The sequence below is a fragment of the Equus quagga genome, chromosome 14 (assembly GCF_021613505.1).
Source record: "Equus quagga isolate Etosha38 chromosome 14, UCLA_HA_Equagga_1.0, whole genome shotgun sequence".
NCBI lineage: Eukaryota > Metazoa > Chordata > Mammalia > Perissodactyla > Equidae > Equus > Equus quagga.
Genome location: NC_060280.1, coordinates 18,276,256 through 18,294,694, shown reverse-complemented (window position 1 = coordinate 18,294,694; position 18,439 = coordinate 18,276,256). Strand labels below are relative to the sequence as shown.

At 45.0% G+C, this 18,439-nt stretch overlaps 1 protein-coding gene and 1 long non-coding RNA gene across 9 annotated transcripts in view; one reads left to right on the top strand and one right to left on the bottom strand.

Moving 5' to 3' along the window:
* LOC124225762 (uncharacterized) overlaps positions 1–3,217 on the top strand; it is a 70,097-nt gene extending 66,880 nt beyond the window's left edge. For 5 of the 8 annotated variants that reach the window (XR_006885092.1, XR_006885089.1, XR_006885091.1 and 2 more), the window contains 3 exons: positions 374–494; positions 1,350–1,471; positions 2,817–3,217. Coding sequence is in view for 4 of the 8 variants with exons in the window: in XM_046638414.1 (XP_046494370.1) it covers positions 374–494; positions 1,350–1,471; positions 2,817–2,847 (274 nt within the window). In the remaining 4 variants the exon portion in view is untranslated. Of the gene's footprint in view, positions 1–373; positions 495–1,349; positions 1,495–2,816 lie in introns of all 8 variants that reach the window. The other 3 variants (XM_046638415.1, XM_046638412.1, XM_046638413.1) reach the window with 2 other exon arrangements.
* Positions 3,218–6,994: 3,777 nt separating this feature from the next.
* On the bottom strand, positions 6,995–7,910 carry LOC124225357 (uncharacterized). The gene is made up of 3 exons (XR_006885070.1): positions 7,627–7,910; positions 7,317–7,432; positions 6,995–7,221 (listed from the first exon to the last, which is right to left on the bottom strand). It is a non-coding gene; the product is annotated as an uncharacterized LOC124225357 (long non-coding RNA).
* Between the last annotated feature and the right edge of the window lie 10,529 nt (positions 7,911–18,439).

Sequence of the window (18,439 nt, the reverse complement as noted above, 5' to 3'; positions counted from 1 at the left end):
GTGGGTGTTGGGTTGAGGGCCCTCAGACTTTAATCTAGCTCTGTCACTTTATCATTTTCTGTCATATTGTATTATTTTCTTTTATGTCATTCCATTTTATTTTACGGCCCTGGTTGTTTTTTGCAGCCTGCCTCCTGCCTGGCTCTCTGCAGTTATTCTTGATCACAGCTACTGTCCCAGGGAGGTCCCCTCTCCAGGGGAGTCTAGAAGAAAGGGGAGCACATGTCAGGGGCTGGGGAAGCCAGCAGAAACCTTCTTCATCTGTTAATGTATTATTAGAGTCCACGTAGCAATGTATATAAAGCAAGTCCCACGGTAGGAAAATTAGAATAAATTATTGCCTGCAATTTCCTGTCTGGTTCTTATTTTGTAGACTGGAGACTCACAATGGGAATGGCCTGGTATTATTATGCCAACATCAGTATCGGAGGTCCCACAAATTCCTCACGAATCCTACAATGTCAGAGCCACACGGAGCCTTAGAGACCAGCCAGGTGAGCACCACGTAACATGGATGGGGCTCAGGGACCCAGAAAGGCCTGAGGCCACTCGGTGAAGAGGGCCATCCTCTGGGTGATGAGATTGGCTCAGCTTCAGCATACTGAGGCACGGATTTTAACAGATGTGAAAGATTGTTTTAAGGCAACCAAAGTCTGTTATTACTTCTTGAGAATCCCCGTCAGAGCAGCTGGCCTGCGTCCTCTCTCCACGCAGTTCCGTGTTGTGCATTTCCGGCCCAGTCTGGGGCTCTTTGTGTTCTTTGATTCCTTTGGCAGTGGAAGGCTGCTCCGAGCTGCTGAGAGCTGTGATGTGAACAGGGAGTGCCCAGGGCCTGGGCAAGCCAGTTACCCGGTGGGTCCCTCAGACTTGTCCTCTGATATACGGGAATGGTAATCCCTGACCTGCCTCTGTCACATGGTGACAGGTGGAGGCAAAAGGGCTCTGTGAATGGAAAGGCCTCGTTTGCAAGAAGAAAGCCAGAGCCTGAGAGAGTTTAGTGCTGAAAGGAAAGTCTTCTAAGATGGCCAGCTCCCCTCTTGAAGCCGTCTGCCAAAGTCTCACCGTCCCCAGGGACGTCCCCAGGGTCCCCAGGGACCTCACCTTCTGAGCCCAGAGCCCACACTCCACCAGGAGAGAAGTCGTCCTTTACCACGCTGGCCAAGTGACTCTCATCTGCCCGAAACTGCGTGTTCTCCTGTGCCTGCACATTTTCTTCTTACTCCATCACCAGTGACTGCATCTATAGCCTTGTGTTAGTTATTTACTGGTGTGTAACAAATCACCCCAAAACTTAGTGTCTTAAAGCAACAGCAATCATTCTTTTCCCTCTCGTGATTTCTCTGGGACAGAAATTCTGGGGCAGCGTGGCTGGATGGTTCTGGCTCAGGATCCCTCATGTGGCTGTGGTCAGACGTCACCTGGGCTGCACCCACCTGAAGGCTCGACTGGGCCTGGAGCATCTGCCCTCAAGGTACTTCACTCACATGGCCGCAGGTTGGTGCCGGCCTCGGCAGGGCCTCAGTTCCTCTCCACGGGGCAGCATGAGTGTTCTCATATCATGGCAGTGGCTTCCCTCAGAGCTAAGAGCTGAGTCCAAGGAAGCAGCTGCGAGGCCTCTTATGATCTAGCCTCATTTTCTCTGATTGTCCTAGTCACATGGGCCAGCCCTCAGGCAGGGCGGGAGGAGACTACCCCAGGGCAAGGACACCAGGAGGCAGGGATCCTTGGAAATTGGCTACTTCAGTCTCCCTTCTAGCTCCTGATGATTCATATTTCCCACATGAAAATACACTCACCCCTTTCCAAGGCCCCCAAAAGTCTCGTCACATTATAGCATGAACTTGAAATCTTGGGCCCTGTCATCTAACCAGGTCTGGGTTCAGATGAGGCTCCTTGGGTGAATTTCTCAAATACAGCTCCTCGTGTGCAGTTCCTGTGGATCTCCAGGCCTGTGAACTAAAGAAATATATTACCATCCGTCTACCTAATATACAATGATGGGAACGGCAAAGGATAGCCATTATAGGTCCTCTCATAACAATAAAAAAAAGGGAAAATGGGAGGAACACAGGGGTCCTTAGGAATTCTAAAATTCTGCTGGGCACATGGGCTGTTTCTGGATTAGAACTCAGCCCTCCTGCTTGGCGATGGTTCTCCATGGCTCTTGGCTCCACCCTCTGGGCTCAGAAGCGGAAGCCCTCTGAGCCATCCTTTCTTTTCCACAAGAGATGGTCATCGTTTGCAGCTAAGTCGTTTTCTCAGCCTGCTTTCTTATTTGGATATCCAAAGACCTATTTTCATTTTGTATGGCCTCTGCACCTTTTAGTCCAAACAAGCAGTGTTTCAGACAATGCAATCGTCTTAAAATCATTGTGAGTTTTCTATGAGTCTTATTGGAATTTGCACAATTAGATAAAAGTCACAACCACAAATATTAATGAGAAACCCCTTCCTACCTTGAATTTCTATAAGGCTATAAGGCTGCTGTGGGACACCATGCTTAACATTACCAGAAGCCCTATTGTTTATTGGTGGGGATCTATGAAGGACTTTTTTATTTGTTTGAATCATTGCCTTACATATTTCCAAGGTCTTAGTAAAGGACTTTATACTCACTTCCTCAGGTAGACCATATTTTCCTGACAGTACCCTAGATTTGATCTTTTCCTCGAGATAGTTTTGAAATTTTAGCATCATTTCCTGTCTGCAGAGTCTAGGAACAAGACACTTTTATTTTCAAACCTAGCAAGACCTGGCTCCTTTGTGCTCACTGGTTCTTTCTTTAACCTGTCTTCTCTTTTCTCATTTTATTATAGGCAACCAGAAGAAGCCCGGGGGCACCTTTGACATTCTGCCTGGAAATCTCCTTTGCTAGATCATCCAATTCATTCAGCACGTTTTCCATTTTCCATTTTGCCACAGAAGGCAGTGTTGCTAAAATTTCCCTCACTGTATGTGATGGGCTGAATGCATGTGTTGACGCCCCACCATCAGGATGACTGTGTTTGGAGACAGGGCCTGTGCAGAGGGGATAAAGGTTAAATGAGGTCGTAAGGGTGGGGCCCTAATCTGTAAGACTGGTGCCCTTATAAGCAGAGGAAGAGACACCAGAGCTCTCTCTCGTCCATTCGAGGACACAGTACGAAGGTGGCCATCTGCAAGCCAGGAGGAGAACTCTCACCAGGAGCTGATCTTGGACTGGCCTCTTGATCTTGGACTTCCCAGCCTCCAGAATTGTGAGAAATAAATTTCTGTTGCTTAAGCCTCCCAGTCTGTGGTGTTTTGTTGTGGCAGCCGGAGCAGACTAACACAGTATACAACAAAGATCCCTTTCCTCCACCTTCCAGTATCATCTTCCTTACTTTCCTTTAAGCCTTCGGGGACAACCTCCTTGAGGACCATCAGATTCCACAGTTTCTTCAAGACGCTTCTAACTTCTGCCCTCAAAGCCACTGCTCCATTTTTAGTTTTTTTTGTTACAGCATCACTGCCCTTCCAGGTACCAAAATCTATTAGTTATCTATTGCTGCTAATATAGATCAAATACTCCAAAACTTACTGGCTAAAGCAATAATAGCCACTTATTATCTCCCGCAGTTTCTGTGGGTTGGGAATGCAGGTCAGCTTGGCTGAGGGCTTCTGGCTCAGAGTCTCCCATGAGGCTGCTGTCAGACCGTGTCTGGGTCCTCTGCTTGACTCTGTTTCTGGGACCAGGACTAAGAAGACTTGACCAGCTAGGGTCTGGAGCAGTCAGGGCCCCTCAGGCATCTTTCTCTATTGGTCTCTCTGCTTCATTTCTCCAGCATGGCACCTTCAGGGTAGCCAGACTTTTTATATGTTAGCAAGAAGGGCTCCCAAGGTATGTGTTCCAAGAGAGAGCCTGGCAGAAGCTGTATGCTTTTTATGACCGAATCTTGGAAGTCACATAGCATCATGTCCGCCACACTAGGTGAGAGTAGTCACGAGCCCAGACCAGATTCCACGGGAGGCAACAGAGACCCCACCTCTTGGTGGGAGGGGTGAAACTCACATTGTAGCAAGAGCATGTGGGAGAGTGATATACTTACATACATATATATTGATGTGGTCATTTTTGGAAAATATAATCTGACATAAGCACCCAGCACACAGTGGGTCTTTCATGGACGTTTGTTGCTCATTTAGTTAGTTTATTGACCTTGTGGCTTAGTAATCATAATCATAATAATATGGTAATGATAATAAAAGTAATGATAATAAATAAATAAAAAGATAAAAAAGTAATGATAATAAAGCTACAATAACAACTAATTAAGTATTTATTACTCTGTGAGGGACATCTTTTAAAATTTCCTTTTTGATTGAAGTGTAACTTTTATTCAGTAAAGTCCACAAAGCTTGAGAGTACAGCTCAATGAATTTTTTTTTTTTTTAAAGATTTTATTTTTTTCCTTTTTTCCCCAAAGCCCCCCGGTACATAGTTGTATATTCTTCGTTGTGGGTCCTTCTAGTTGTGGCATGTGGGACGCTGCCTCAGCGTGGCCTGATGAGCAGTGCCATGTCCGCGCCCAGGATTCGAACCAACGAAACACTGGGCCGCCAGCAGCCAAGTGCGCGAACTTAACCACTCGACCACGGGGCCAGCCCCTCAATGAATTTTTATATACGTTTGCAGACATGCACCAAACCTAGAACTAGGTGTAGAAAGTGTCCACACACCGTGAGGCTCCCTTAACCCTTCATGGTGAGTGCGCCTCCCCCTCCTGTAAGCATGTTTGGGTTCCTGTCACCAGGGATTAGTTTAGCCCGTTCTTGAACTTCACATAAGCGAATCGTAGCATCTGTACTCTTTTTGTCTAGCTTCTCTGCTATGCAAAGCCCTTTTATATGCATTATCTCAATTCTCACAACAATCTTGCGAGATAAAGAAGAATTCGCGTGCTAGTTATATGCTGGCCAAGTGTGTTTTGTTTAGCCTGTACGATGTTTTAAAATGTTTTGTTTGACTACTTGCAGCTTTAGAAGTTGAATGCCGTCCCTTGCTATTTTATACCCTGGAGAAGTCATTTATATTCCTTGCCTGGCACCTGTAGGCACTGAGTTTGCAAACTCTAAGGGGAGCATTTTTATTGTCTCCAGTCCCTGAGAAAACAGGTTCACCAATGGTTTAAAAACATCTGTATAAAACCTCACATCAAGCTGGTGGCAGCAGTGGGATCTGACCACAGGCCTGTCTTCCTCCAGCACCCGCATGTTAGGATCAGAGAAGACAAGTTTGTCCTCAAATTCTATTGTTTTTAACTCTGAAATGCCCTTGTCTGCAGCCTCACTACCTCTGCCTTAGCCCACAGGCAGGGCTGGTCTTGGTCCCAGCCTCCTCCCGGCCCTGGCCAGCTCTGATGCTCGCCAAAATGATCCCTGAACTCCCATCTGGTCATCCCAGTCTCAAACACATCCCGTGTTTCTTTCTTCCATGTGCTTGCTTGCGCTGGTTCTTCCTGCCTGAAGTGCCCACCCTTACTTGGCCACCCTTAAGGCTCAGCCAAAGATGCTACTTTCTCCTTGTTGCTCGCACCTCCCCTGGCTTCTCTTCCTTCTCAGTACACCAACTCAGTGTTTAAAATTTGCAATGTAATTAATTACCAAATAGTCGGTCAGATTGACCCACAGTGACTTTTAGGAATATGACCAAAATATTAGTCCCATAAAAGGTTAAAAAAGGAAGCTAATTTCATTCATTTGATCTCTGCTAAATGCATCACTAACTTTTTATTGATTCTTAAGAAAGAGAGATGAGAGGACTCTGTGCTACCCCCACTGGGTGCCAAATGAACAAGCAGTCGGAAGTTTATTGCTTCCAGACATCCCACTTGCTTTCCAGATACCCCGTTGCGTTTCAATTCTACCGCATCAATGCTTGCTGAGCAGCCCTGGGCTCGACCATACAGGCTGGGTGTCTGGGAGGAATAAAAAGGAGGCTGCAGCCCTGGGCTGGAGGAGTTTGGGACCTAGTTGAGGGTGTATGTGGAGACAGTGGCAGGTGAAGTGGCAGCTGGTTGTAGGGGGCCCTGTGTATATTACTGGTGTTCGGGGTTCTGGATCCCAGCCCTATCTCTTCTCTTTGTGGGATCTTGGGCTGGTTATTGACTTCTTAGGCGTCAGTTTCCTTATCTGAAAAATGTTTACATCATGTAACTTTACGAGTTTTTGGACCTGGGGCAAATATAATTGCCCTTGATGGGATTTTGCTTTTCTTCCATGTTTTAAAAATGGGCTCAGAAGTTTCAGATGCAAAATTATATTTTATTAGAGCAGTATCCAGACAACAAAATAATGGAAGCTATCTTTTATGGGACATTTGCCATGTGCCAGCCCTGTGCTAGGTAGGCCTATCACACACATTGCCTTCTTTATTCTCACCGCCACCACTGCTGACTCCCCTGGACAGATGAGGGGAGTAAAGCTCAGAGAGGTGAAGTGATCTGCTTGATGTCACATGGTTGGTGAGTTACTGAAATCTGCAAATAATTGGTAAAATAAAGGGCTTCCTGTCTAGTTCATTTTTCTGCTCAGCATCTCCCCCCCATTTCTTCACCTGTTGACAAATCTGGCCTATTGGGCTAAAGGCAAAATCGCTCATAGCATGCCATGCCACTGTCCTCAGGATTGGTCCAGGAGTGTTCATATGGTCTGGGCTGGGCGACCCAGAGTCCTTCCCTGGGATTTTCCAAATTGGAGCCTGAGAGAGAGTTCTCTTCTGTCTTGGATCACAGCTTTAGAAAGGTTGGGGGTTGTAGCTGGCCATGTTCCCCCTCATAACTTGGAGGAAAAGAGCAGAGGTGGGGAGAGTAGAGAGAGCGTGAGAGCTGATGGCCCCTGGGCCCCTGGTCCAGCTCCTGTGCTGGACCCTGTCATGTGCTGCCCCTGTTCTCTTTAGGGATTGTGTTAGTCAGCTCTCACTGCCACAACAAAACACCATAGACTGGGTGGCTTACACAACAGAAATTTATTTTCTCACAATTCTAGAGACTGGAAAGTCCAAGGTCAAGCTGCCAGCATGCTCGCATTCTGGTGAGGCCTCTCCTTGGCTTGCGGACGGCTGCCTTCTCGCTGTGTCCTCATGCGGTGGAGAGAGAGAGCTTGGTGTCTCTTCCTCTTCTTATTAGGGCATTAGTCCTACTGGACTAAGGCCCCACTCTTCTGACCTCATTCAGTCTTTATCCCCTCCTCATAGGCCCCATTCTAAATACAGCCACATTGGGGGTTAGGGCTTCAATATATGAAGGGGGGTGGGGATACACACTTTAAGTCCGTAGCAGGAATGAAGGACTATTTACCTCAAGCTGCTGGGAGCTGCTGGCAGAAGGCCCTGAGCTGCCCGGCTCCTCCAGGGAACGCCTCAGCTGAAGACAGCTGCCCTGCTGGTTGTCAGTGCCTGGCCTCCTAGTCTCAACTCAGAACAATGATAAACATTTAGGAATAAAGGCTTGGCACCCTCGCCCCAGCACGGAGGGCTCATCCCAGCTTCAGAACTCCCCCAGCCCATGCTGCAGGATTGCATCTCAAGACCCCCCTACACCCAGTCCTGCTCCCTTGCCTTCCCTTCCACAGCTCTCCCTAACAAACTTCCTCCATGCTAATACCTACCTAAGAGTCCACCTCCTGGGGAACCCAGCCCGCAGCAGCCCTTCTGGTTCCTGAACGTGCCTGCTTCTTCATCTTCTACTTCAACTCTGTGAACTACTCCAGTAACGTGTCCTTAGTTTTTGCTTAAAGCTCTATACAATCAGAGCTTTAAATCGGTGATAAACATCACCCCAAAACCCACCATCAGTGATCTCAGTTGCCTGAAGCACTGACGTGGGTGATTCCTAGAGGGATGGACAGAAGCCACTGCAAACTTCTGCCTGCACCTGCTGAAGCTCACCTGCCTGCCACTGTCTGAGGAGCAGTAATGGCTTCTGTTTCTCTTCCTCCTTCCAGATCTCACGAGAATGCCTCTTACTGGTGGAATCAAAACCATCAAAACTGCTGGCAAGGGAATCTGGGAAATGTAGTCTTGGTTTCCAGCTCCTGGTGATACAGGAAGAGCTCAGAAGGGCTGGCATAGCACTGAGTGCTAACAGTCAACATCCAGCACAAAATGCACTTGGAAATTCCCGAAAACATACAAACAAAAAAGCCCTGTGAGGAGTTAAGGAGCTAATACTTGTGAATTTTCTATGACAAGGAAAATGTGCCCTGCAAACACAAGATGCCCTATAGCTGGAGAGGGTTCGGAATCACGGACAGGATGGTTCAGTGAGTCAATTTATTCTTTCTTAAAAAAATCCAGATAATTGACTAAATTTATTTTTTGCTTTAATTTTATGATTAATTCTTTCAAAACTCATTTTGAGTGAGTGAATGTATTTATGTGCGTTTATCCACCAGTACCTGCATGCTGTGTGATGGATTTGTGTACACTTTCATGTTTTCTCTGTCTGTGTATGTGAGTTCATGAATGAGGAAGGCTGTGTGTGTGTTTGTCTGTGTGCATCTTGTATGTTGGAGTGTCTCTACACCACTGCACGTATTTGTGAATCTCTGTTCATGTCTGTGAGTCTTTCTGCGTTTTAGTAAGGGTGTGGGAACTAGCCTTTCTCAGCACGTTGGATAAGCACCACCATTGAGCTTCTTTTCTCTCCTTTCTCTTGGCCACACTATCTGCTTTCTCGACCCTGGAGTGGCTCTTTGGCACCAGGGAGCAAAGCGTCACAATTTGTCATTATAGAGAGAAATCGAAGAAGCTGGACTACAGAGAGGGTCTTTGACTGAGCTTGGTAGAGCTTTCCAAAGAGGGAGCTCTTATAGCACACTTGTGTCACTAAAGGGAGGTGGAGCTGGGCTCGGTGTCAGTGTGTGTGTGTGTGTGTGTGTGTGTGTGTGTGTGTGAGTAAACCTGGGCTCAGGCTGGGGCACGTGCTAATGCAATCTATTCCTGCAGCGCCTTCAGAATCCAGACCAGATCCCTCAGCTCCCTCCTGATTCCTTTTGCTCTCTCTCCCACTTCAGTTCTATATCCCAAACATCTCTCTTTGTGTCTAGAATGATCTCCCCACCCCACGGCCTTGGCCTGGTGGCATCTCTCTAGGACGGTAGCAGCCTCTTCAGCATCACCTCCTACCTTCAAATCTATTCTTTCACTTTGAGAAAATTCATATTTTCTGCATATAAACTGAAACCCTATTTTATTTTTCCATTCCTCATTGGGTGTAGAAATTAGTCCAGAAGTCAAGTGATTTCCACAAGGAACCCCGTTTTTGCATTACTGCATTGAGCAGAAACTTGCCATTCCTGTCTTAGAATTAGATAAGCCGCTAATTGAGGAGGGGCATGTCAACCTGAGTTGAGTCTTGACACGGTGATTAGAGCCCTAATTACAAGGAGGAGAGGCATCAAGACTCCTAATCTGGTCTTATCCCTGTCACACTCCTGGGTGCAGTTGCCTTGGGGAAGGCGCTGAACATTCTGGGCTGCAAGATGGCTCTTCAGACCTGGGGCTGAACCACGCCTGTGGGAGGACAGGTCTCCCCATGAGAGATTTTTTCCTGCTTGGGACTGGCCTTGGCTTTTTCAACTTCACAAATGAATCTGGAGAGGACAGGAATTCCTCCTCCCAGAGCTGTGGGAAGTCACCTTGCTTTGGAGGCAGCTTCTAAATCATTCAGAAAAGCAGTTGCCTCCCACCATCCCAGCAGGGGCCTGGCTTCTTCCTTCCCTCCTTTCCTCCCTTTGTCCCCTTCACTTAGTTATGAATTAGCTCCATGAGGTTTATCTGTCTAACGTGATCTTCACTGTATCTCTGGTGCCGAGAGCCTGGAACAGAATTGACATTCGGTATTTTGTCATTGTATGAAGATGCCAGGTACAGCACTGATACTGTGAAACAAAGATGAGTCAGACAGAGATCCTGCCCTTGAGGAGGATGGAGACAAGGAAAGCAACATTTACAACGCAGCAAGGCAAGGGCAGCGTGAGAGGTGAGCACAACGCCATAAGGGAACCTAGAGTTGTAGAATCGGACTCCTTGGCAGTCTGCAAATGTTTCTTGCTAGAGCAGATGACCAAGCCAAGTCTTAAAGGATGGAGGAGTTTTCTTCGGGGAAAGGCTTTCCAGGTAGAGCGAGCAGCTTGGGCAAAGGCGTGAAGGAAGCACCACGTGCTGCGGCGTGTTCAGGGCATTGTAAAATGTTCAGAGAGGATGGAGCATAGGGTGAGGAGGCAAGTGGCAGGCTTTAAGGCTAGAGGGTCTGGTCCTGGGGGCAGGGCTGCTGTACCGGCTGTTGGCTTTATTACGAGGGGTCCCTGCTAAGAGAGGACGGGCTGAAATACAGGTCTGGCTCCACTTGGCGAGCACATGCTTGCAGCTACATCCTCCCAGAGGAGGTTCTATTTCTGTTTCACACAAAGGCTCTTACGGGCTAGCAGTTTTGCTGTCGAGCGTCTTGCAGATCTTGCACCTTTGTCTAGGGCAGTGGTTCTCAAACTTCATGCATCAGAATCACCTGGAGGGTTTGTTAAAATAGAGATTGCTTGGCCCCACCCTTAGGGTTTCTGATTCAGTAAGTCAGGGGTGAGGCCTGAGAATCTGCATTTCTTATACATTCCCATAGTGCTGCTGCTGCTCGGGAACCACACTCTGAGAATCACTGATCTGGGGAACAGGAAGGGTTGGGCAGGGTTAGGTAGGAGTAGCAGAGCCAGGGCCCCAGGTAAGAAGGCTCTGTTTTCTGGGATTAGGCTTTCCCACATCCCTAATCGAGGCAGCCGACTATACCAAGGATGGTGGATCCACAATATTCCCCACCTGCCAGGTGAGGTTTAATGGCTCTAGTCATTCAAGTTGGCGTTCTATCCAACTGTCCGCTGTTTAGGGAGGTTTTGCCCACTAATGATTTAAGGAGCGGTTATAACATTACAAGAAGCTCACCCTAGAGCTTTAAATAGTGATCTCCCAAATGATTTAAATATTTGTTTATACTTTATTAACTACTCCCCGGAGAAGCCGGGACCAGAGAAACCTAAAGCCACCAAGTAAAAGATGAGTCATACCCGGTGATAAATCTTCTTTGAAAACTCTTTTATTAGTTCAATAAACACTTGACTTTAAAATTATAATGCATGTGTCAGTGTGTGTGTGTGTGTGTTTGGAGAGGAGGAGGGGCCAGGAAGGACATGGAACCTCAGAGTATCAAGCCCTCATGCACATTAGTAAATGTTTGCTGAGCAAAGATGTGATGAGTGGACCCAGCATGGTGATGGAGGAGCCTGGGACAGTCTGAGTGAGGGACTCAGGGCTGACAGGATGCTGTCAGGTGATATCCGGCTCTGGGCTAGCATCTGGAATCTTGGCTTGTGAAGCCAGAACTTCCTGGAGCCCAGTCCTCTTTTGTGGCCACTGAGCATCCTAAGAAGATGTCCTTGTGCACAGAGAGAGAATGGCTGTACACTTCCTCCCCTTGGGGGCTCAGGCTCAGCCTGTTCTTGGGTTCGGGACTGGAGCTGGGAGGTGGTGGTGGGGTAAAGGAAGCTCATCTCCATTCTCTGGTTGGAATATAGTCTCCAGGATAAACCAGCTTTGAGGTAGGGGTGGGGAGAGTGGGTGCTGGGAAGAACATCCGACCTGATTATCTTCTACTTCTTTCTTTGTTTATTTTTTTTTTGGTGAGTAAGATTGGCCGCGAGCTAACATCTGTTGCTGATCTTCCTCTTTTTTTTTTCCTCCTCCCCAAAGCCCCCCAGTACATAGTTGTATGTTCTAGTTGTAGGTCCTTCTAGTTCCTCTATGTGGGATGCTGCCACATAGCATGTGGTGCTAGGTCTGTGCCCAGGATACGAACCTGTGAACCTGGGCCACTGAAGTGGAGTGCATGAACTTAACCACTCGGCCATGGGGCCGGCTTCATCCTCTGCTTATTTCTATCTCAGCCCTAGCCCTTCTTGCGAGCTAGGGCTGCACAGGTGAGGTAAGATCACTATTATTCACTGATTTAGGTTGCCCATTAGGGAACCTCATGCTGGCTGAAGGGCTGCCATCCCCAACCAGCTCAACTGTTTCCAAACTGAGCCTGTCAGCAGTGTTATTGGGAGGAGGGAAGCCTTGTCAAAGGCAGCCGGATTCTGCCTCTAGATGTCAAGGAGAAAAGAAGAGGGGATGATGGGGAGCAGAGTCCACCCAGAGGCTGCAACCAAGATCAGGTTGTTCCTAATTAAGACAGCTCCAGGCAGCACATTTCCATAATGCCCCATTAAAGAGGGCCTGACTCATGAGTTATTGTGGGGGATGGGATTCTTTGAGTCAGCAGTGTTCCGTGTCTGAGGCTCCTCAGATCAGAAAGCCAATCCATTTCAATCACCCAGGCTTTCTGAGCACCTGAGATGTGCCGGGCCCTGTGCCAGATGCTGTGCCCAGCCTAGAGAGGGACACAGCACCGGATACAGCTTTAGTCTCTGCCACCCAGGGCAAAAGCCTTAGCTGGACCCTGACCTTGGAAGAGGAAGAGGGATTCAGGAGTGCTCCTGTGGGTGTGGGGCATTCCCCGGGGGCTTGGTCCTTCCCGTGAAGACCAGGAGGTAGGGTGGGACAGATGGAAGCCTACTGGATCTGGAGATAGAAGGTCTGAGTCTCATTCATTTAGCAAAACTTTGTTGTCTCATGGCAACCTCTGCAAAATAGGGGGTGCTCTGCAAGATAGAGAGGTGGAGGGTAGATAGCCTCGTGACAGTTCCTCACAAGACTGCTTGTCTTCACCACGGCTTTGGGAGGCTGACAGGGTCTTCTGTAAAAAGGCAGGTCAGATCGTGGAGAAGCCGTGCCTGTGTGGCCTGTGTGGCTAAGTGCAAGGTCCTTATGCTGCCACGGCAGAGCCGCCCCTCTACGCCACGCATTGGAGAGCTTGCTGAAACAGGTACATGCTTAGAAAAACATATCACATTGGAAACCTTGCTGAAAAAGATACTTAGAAAAATGTATCGCAGTAAAAATGATTCAGCAAGAGTCAGGAAACTCGGCTAGACCCATAACTATTAAATGAACTAGAACGATAATTAATAATCTAATAATCTAACTCAAAAGCTCCCAGGTGTGGGTGCTTTTACAGGAGAGTTCTAGGAAATCTTCAAAAATCAGATAATCCCTCTTAAACTAATTCAGATAACACAGAAAGACAGAAAGCTACCACTTTTGAGCTATTTAACAAAAAATGGACAAGGATAACGCAAGAAATAGATTATAAAGTAATCTCTCTTATTAACATAGATGCAAAAATCCTAGGTAACCCAGTCGTACTAAGAAAAATAATACAGCCAAGTAGGGCTTATCTCTGGAATTCAAAGACTGTTCAATATTAGAGAATATGTTGGTGTAACGCACCTTATAACAAATTAAAAGAAAAGTCATTGATTTTTTAACGCAGAAAAATCATTCTATAAATTTATGTATCATTTATTATATTATATATAATGTAGTATATATTGTTTATAATATATTATTGATATATTATTCTTATTTATTATTAAAATTATTAGAAAATTAGAAATAGAAGAAAATTGTCAAGGTCGTATATGAAGTATAAGACCCAAATGCACATGGAGAGTAGGCCTACGATAATTTTGAAGAAGCAGGTTTAGGGTTCTTCCCCAGACATCCAGACTTTTTATAAAAACTGTGCTATTGGGAGAAGGATAGAAAAATAGACCAACAGGAGAGCTCAGGAACAGCCCGGTGTACACATAGAGTCTTGAAATATGGCAGATGTGGCATTATAAATTGGTGAAGATAGGAGAGATCATCATTAAAATAATTAGTTTTTTATATGGAAAAATAAAATTATATCCCCGTCTTTCACCAAAAACAAAAATATATTCCAGGTAGGCTAAAGATATAAATGGAAAACATGACTTTAAAACTTTTGGAAGAAAATATAAGAGAATATCTTTATGGCTTTATGGTTAGGAAAGAATTACCTAAGTAAGTTAGAGAAAGCAAAATCAGAAAAAGATAGATGATATTGACCACCTTAAAACTGAAAACCACACCATAAATCAAATGAAATGACAAGACCTAGATTGAGAGAACATTTTTTTCAGTCCAAGAAGAATTAGCATTCAGTATTTCTAAAGGACTCATTTAAATCAGTAAGAAAAAGAAAAAGCCAGAAAATCAGGAAAAAAAAAATATGAGCAGACAACTTACAGATGAAGAAACTCAAATGACCAATAAACATATAGAAAGATGCTCATGCTCATCTTCATCGGCAAAAGTTATAAAGCAAATCACTTCAAGTTCTGGAGAGAATGTGGAGAAGTAGGAACGCATACACAAATCTGTGGGAGGGCAGATTCTTCCAGCTCCTTTGGGGAGAAATTGACAGACTGTAAGCTGAAGATGCGTGTCATGTCAGCCATTGTTCTGGCAGGAAACAGGTGGCACACACAAATTTGATAATTTGAGGAGAGTGTAATAATGAGACTATTTAGAAAATGATGGACAAGGTGCAGGAAAGGCACAAGGAGAGGTGCGATCCCAGAAACTAGTGTTAGTGGGGCCTTACCACCCCTCAGCCTGAAGGGGGAAGCTGAGGGGCATTCTTGGAATCTGGAGACAGATGGCTGTGGGGAGGACGCAGTGCGTGACCTCTAACGGAGGGACCTAGCCAGCCCCATGCAATCCACAGGGACGGATTTGGGGAAATAAATCCCCGGGCCTCACTTTCCTACCCGGTCCAGTTTCCCGTTGGTTCTCTTTAATGGCCAAACACAATGGGAAGCACAGGCAAGGGAGCATGCTGACAAGTCCACATAATTCAGCTTCCTGGGATCCAGAACAGGAAGGAAAGGAGTGGAGGGTGATATCTGGAGTGGTGAATAGAAGATAATTACTCACCTTGATGCCCTTTGACCAATTCTTCCACTCCTAAGGAGATGCCCTTGAGAAATTCAGATGCTTATGCCCAAGGGGGTGTATGCACAGTTGTTCAGCACAGCACAGTTAAGAATAGAGAAAAAGCAGAAACAACCAAATTGTCCCTCATTAGGTTGTTCTACTGTTGTATCAACCGTGGTTTCTTCATAAAATGAAATGCCATAATGCAATTAAAGTAAGTGAGCTAGATATACATGTGTCAATATCTCTAAATCTCAAAAAGATAATGCTAAGTGGGAAAATACTACCAAAAGATACATACAATATAATAGTACTTATGTAAAAATTATTCAAGCCTGTAGCAAATTGAGTAAGTTTGTAGTAACAGTACAAAAATGTGGCTAGGAAGGAAGCACTCAACTTCAAGACAATGGTAACCTCTGGGGATGGGGGAAGCGAAAGAGATGGGATACTTTAGCTGTATTTGTATTTTGTTTTTTCGTTTTTAATTCAAACCAAGAAATATGGCAAAATGCTAACTCCTACTTAATCTCAGTGGTAGGTATGTGAGTGGGTTATTTACCATTTCGTCTAATTTTATGTATGTTTGAAATATCTCATAGTTAAACATTTGCAAACAATAATGAGGCAAAGTGTGAATGATTTTAGAAATATTTAGAATGTAAAAAAAGAGCTAAACGCCACTTACCTGGAGCAGAATTTGACAACCTTCTCCTAGGAAGGGCAAGACAGTAAATTTTTGGCTTTGTGGGATGGACAGTCTCTCACAACTTCTCGACACTGCTGTTGTTGCTCGAAAGCAGCCATAGGCAAGATACAGACAGATGGATGTGACTGTGTTTTAACAAAGGTTTATTTACAAATCAGGTGTCCAGTGGGATTTGACCCATCGGCCCTGGTTTGCTGACCGCTGATGCAGCGAATCTGTTTGTCAAGGATGCTTCTTTTCCCAAGAATGTACTTTAAGTAAGTCTCTGTGGTACAGCTGTGCTCTCAGCCTGCAGCACTGTACACTAACTGATCGCATTTTTGCTGTTCACACTCTCTTCACCACCAGTTAAGAGATAGTGGCTGAAGAGCGGGCACTTATCTGTCGCCATTTTTGTTTTGCTGTGGACATCAGAGCTCTTTCCAGACTTCTCATTAGCCTGTTTGTACGCTTTGGAAGAGCTGGAAGAGCTGCCACCCTCGAGTTATTGCTAACAAGCCAAGCAGAATGAACAAAATGAGGAAGCAGAGATTTTTGAAACATGCAGGCATTGCGAGTAGGCTGTTGTGACTTGGAAATCTGATATATGACTGGGATTGTCTAATTGGTTTCACTTTATGGGTTTAAACGGAAAGACGGCTTAGAGCAGTGGATAGGGACGTGGACTCGGGGCTAAAGACAGCACCTGTCTCAAAGGCAACCAGAACCTGCTTCAGTTATCTATTGTAGCATGCGAAGCACTCCAGAATGGTGGCTAAAAACGGGAAGAATCAGGAGTGACAATAGCAAGAAGGAGGAGTAGGTGGTCCCAGCCCTTGTCCTCCCACAGAAACACTGATTTAACAACCATCCATGGACGAAAACCCCTTTATAAGCGCTCCAGAATCCAGTGAGAGGTTACAGCATCCCCGTGGAGCACAGAAACAAGAAAAGACACACTAAAAAGGATAAGAAGAAAAGTGTCACTTTAGCACAGCTCTGAGAGAGAACCCCTAGAGACACAAGTTTTCCCAGGGGTGAAAGAGAGAAAAATCCTCCCCACAGACCCCAGCAGCCTGCGGACATCCAGAAAAAGCCCACAGCTAACATCCAATTCAACGGTGAAAGACTGAAAGCGTTTCCTCTAAGATGTGGAACAAGGCAAGAATGCCCACGCTCACCACTTCTATTCAGTATAGTTCTGGAAGTCCTAACACGAGCAGCTAGGCAGGAAAAGAAATAAAAGGCATCCAAATCAGAAAGGAAGAAGTACAATTATCTTGTATGCAGATGACATGATTTCACATGTAGAAAACTCTAAAGACTCCACAAAACACCCTGTTAGAACTAATAAACCAATTCAATAAAGTTGCAGGATACAAAATTAGCCTACAAAATTCAGTTGTGTTCCCGTAAACCAACAGGAATTATCTGAAAAAGAAATTAAGAGAACAATTCCATTTACTATAGCATCAGAAAGAATAAAATGCTTTGAATAAACTTAACCACAGAGGTGACACACTTGTTCACTGAAAACTATAAGATACTGAAGAAAGAAATTAGAGACAAAGAAATGGAAAGACAACTTATGTTCATGGACTGAAAGAATTAATATTGTTAAAATGCCCACAAAACCGAAAGTACTCTACAGATTCAATGTAGTCCCTATCAAAGTCTCGTTGTTATTTTTTTACAGAAATAGAAATAACGACCCTAAAATTCATATGGAACCACAAAAGACTGTGAATACCCAAAGCAGTTCTGCAAGATGAACAAAGTTGGAGGCATTATACTTCCTGATTTCAAAATACGTCACAAAACTACAGTAATCAAAACATATAGACATATAGACCAATGGAACAGAATAGAGAGCTGAGAAGTAAACTCATGAATACATGGTCAACTGATCTTTGACAAAGATGCCAAGATACGCAATGGGGAAAGGATAGTCTCTTCAATAAGTGATATTGGGAAAACTGGATATTCACATGCAAAAGAATGAAATTGGCCTTTTATCTTACATTGTAAACAAAAATTAACTCAAAATGGATTAAAGAACTAAACATAACACTTGAAACTATAAAACTCCTAGAAAAAAACAAGGGAGAAATCTTCTTTACATTGGTCTGGGCAGTGATTTTTTAGAGATGACCCCAAAAGCACAGGCCACAAGAGCCAAAATAGACAAATAGGACTACATCAAACAAAAACCTTCTGCATGATGAAGAAAACAGTCAACAAAATGGAGAGGCAACATATGGAATGGGAGAAAATATTTGCAAACTATATAGATGATAAAAGGGTAATATCCAAAACATATAGGGAACCCCTACAGCTCAATAGCCCAAAACCAAATAACCCAATTAAAAAATAGGCAAAGGAACTGAATAGACATTTCTCCAAAAAAGACACACAGATGGCCAACAGGTCCGTGAAAAGATGCTCAACATCACTCTCAGGGAAATGCAAATCAGGACCACAATGAGACATCACCTCACACTTATCAGGATGGGATGGCTAATATATATAAAAAAGCTAAGTGCTGGCAAAGATGCGGAGAAAGGGAATGCTTGTACACTTTTGGTGGGAACGTAAATTGGTGCAGCTACTATGGAAAACAGTGTGGAGGTTCCTCAAAAAATTAAAAGTAGAACTACCATGTGATCCAGCCATCCCACTTCAGAGTATATGACCAAAGGATTTGAAATCAGGATCTTGAAGAGATAGCTACACTCCCATGTTCATGGCAGCATTATTCTCAATAGCTAAGATGTGGACGCAACCTAAATGTCTATTGACAGATGAATATTTTTAAAAATGTGGTGTATACATACAATAGAATATTA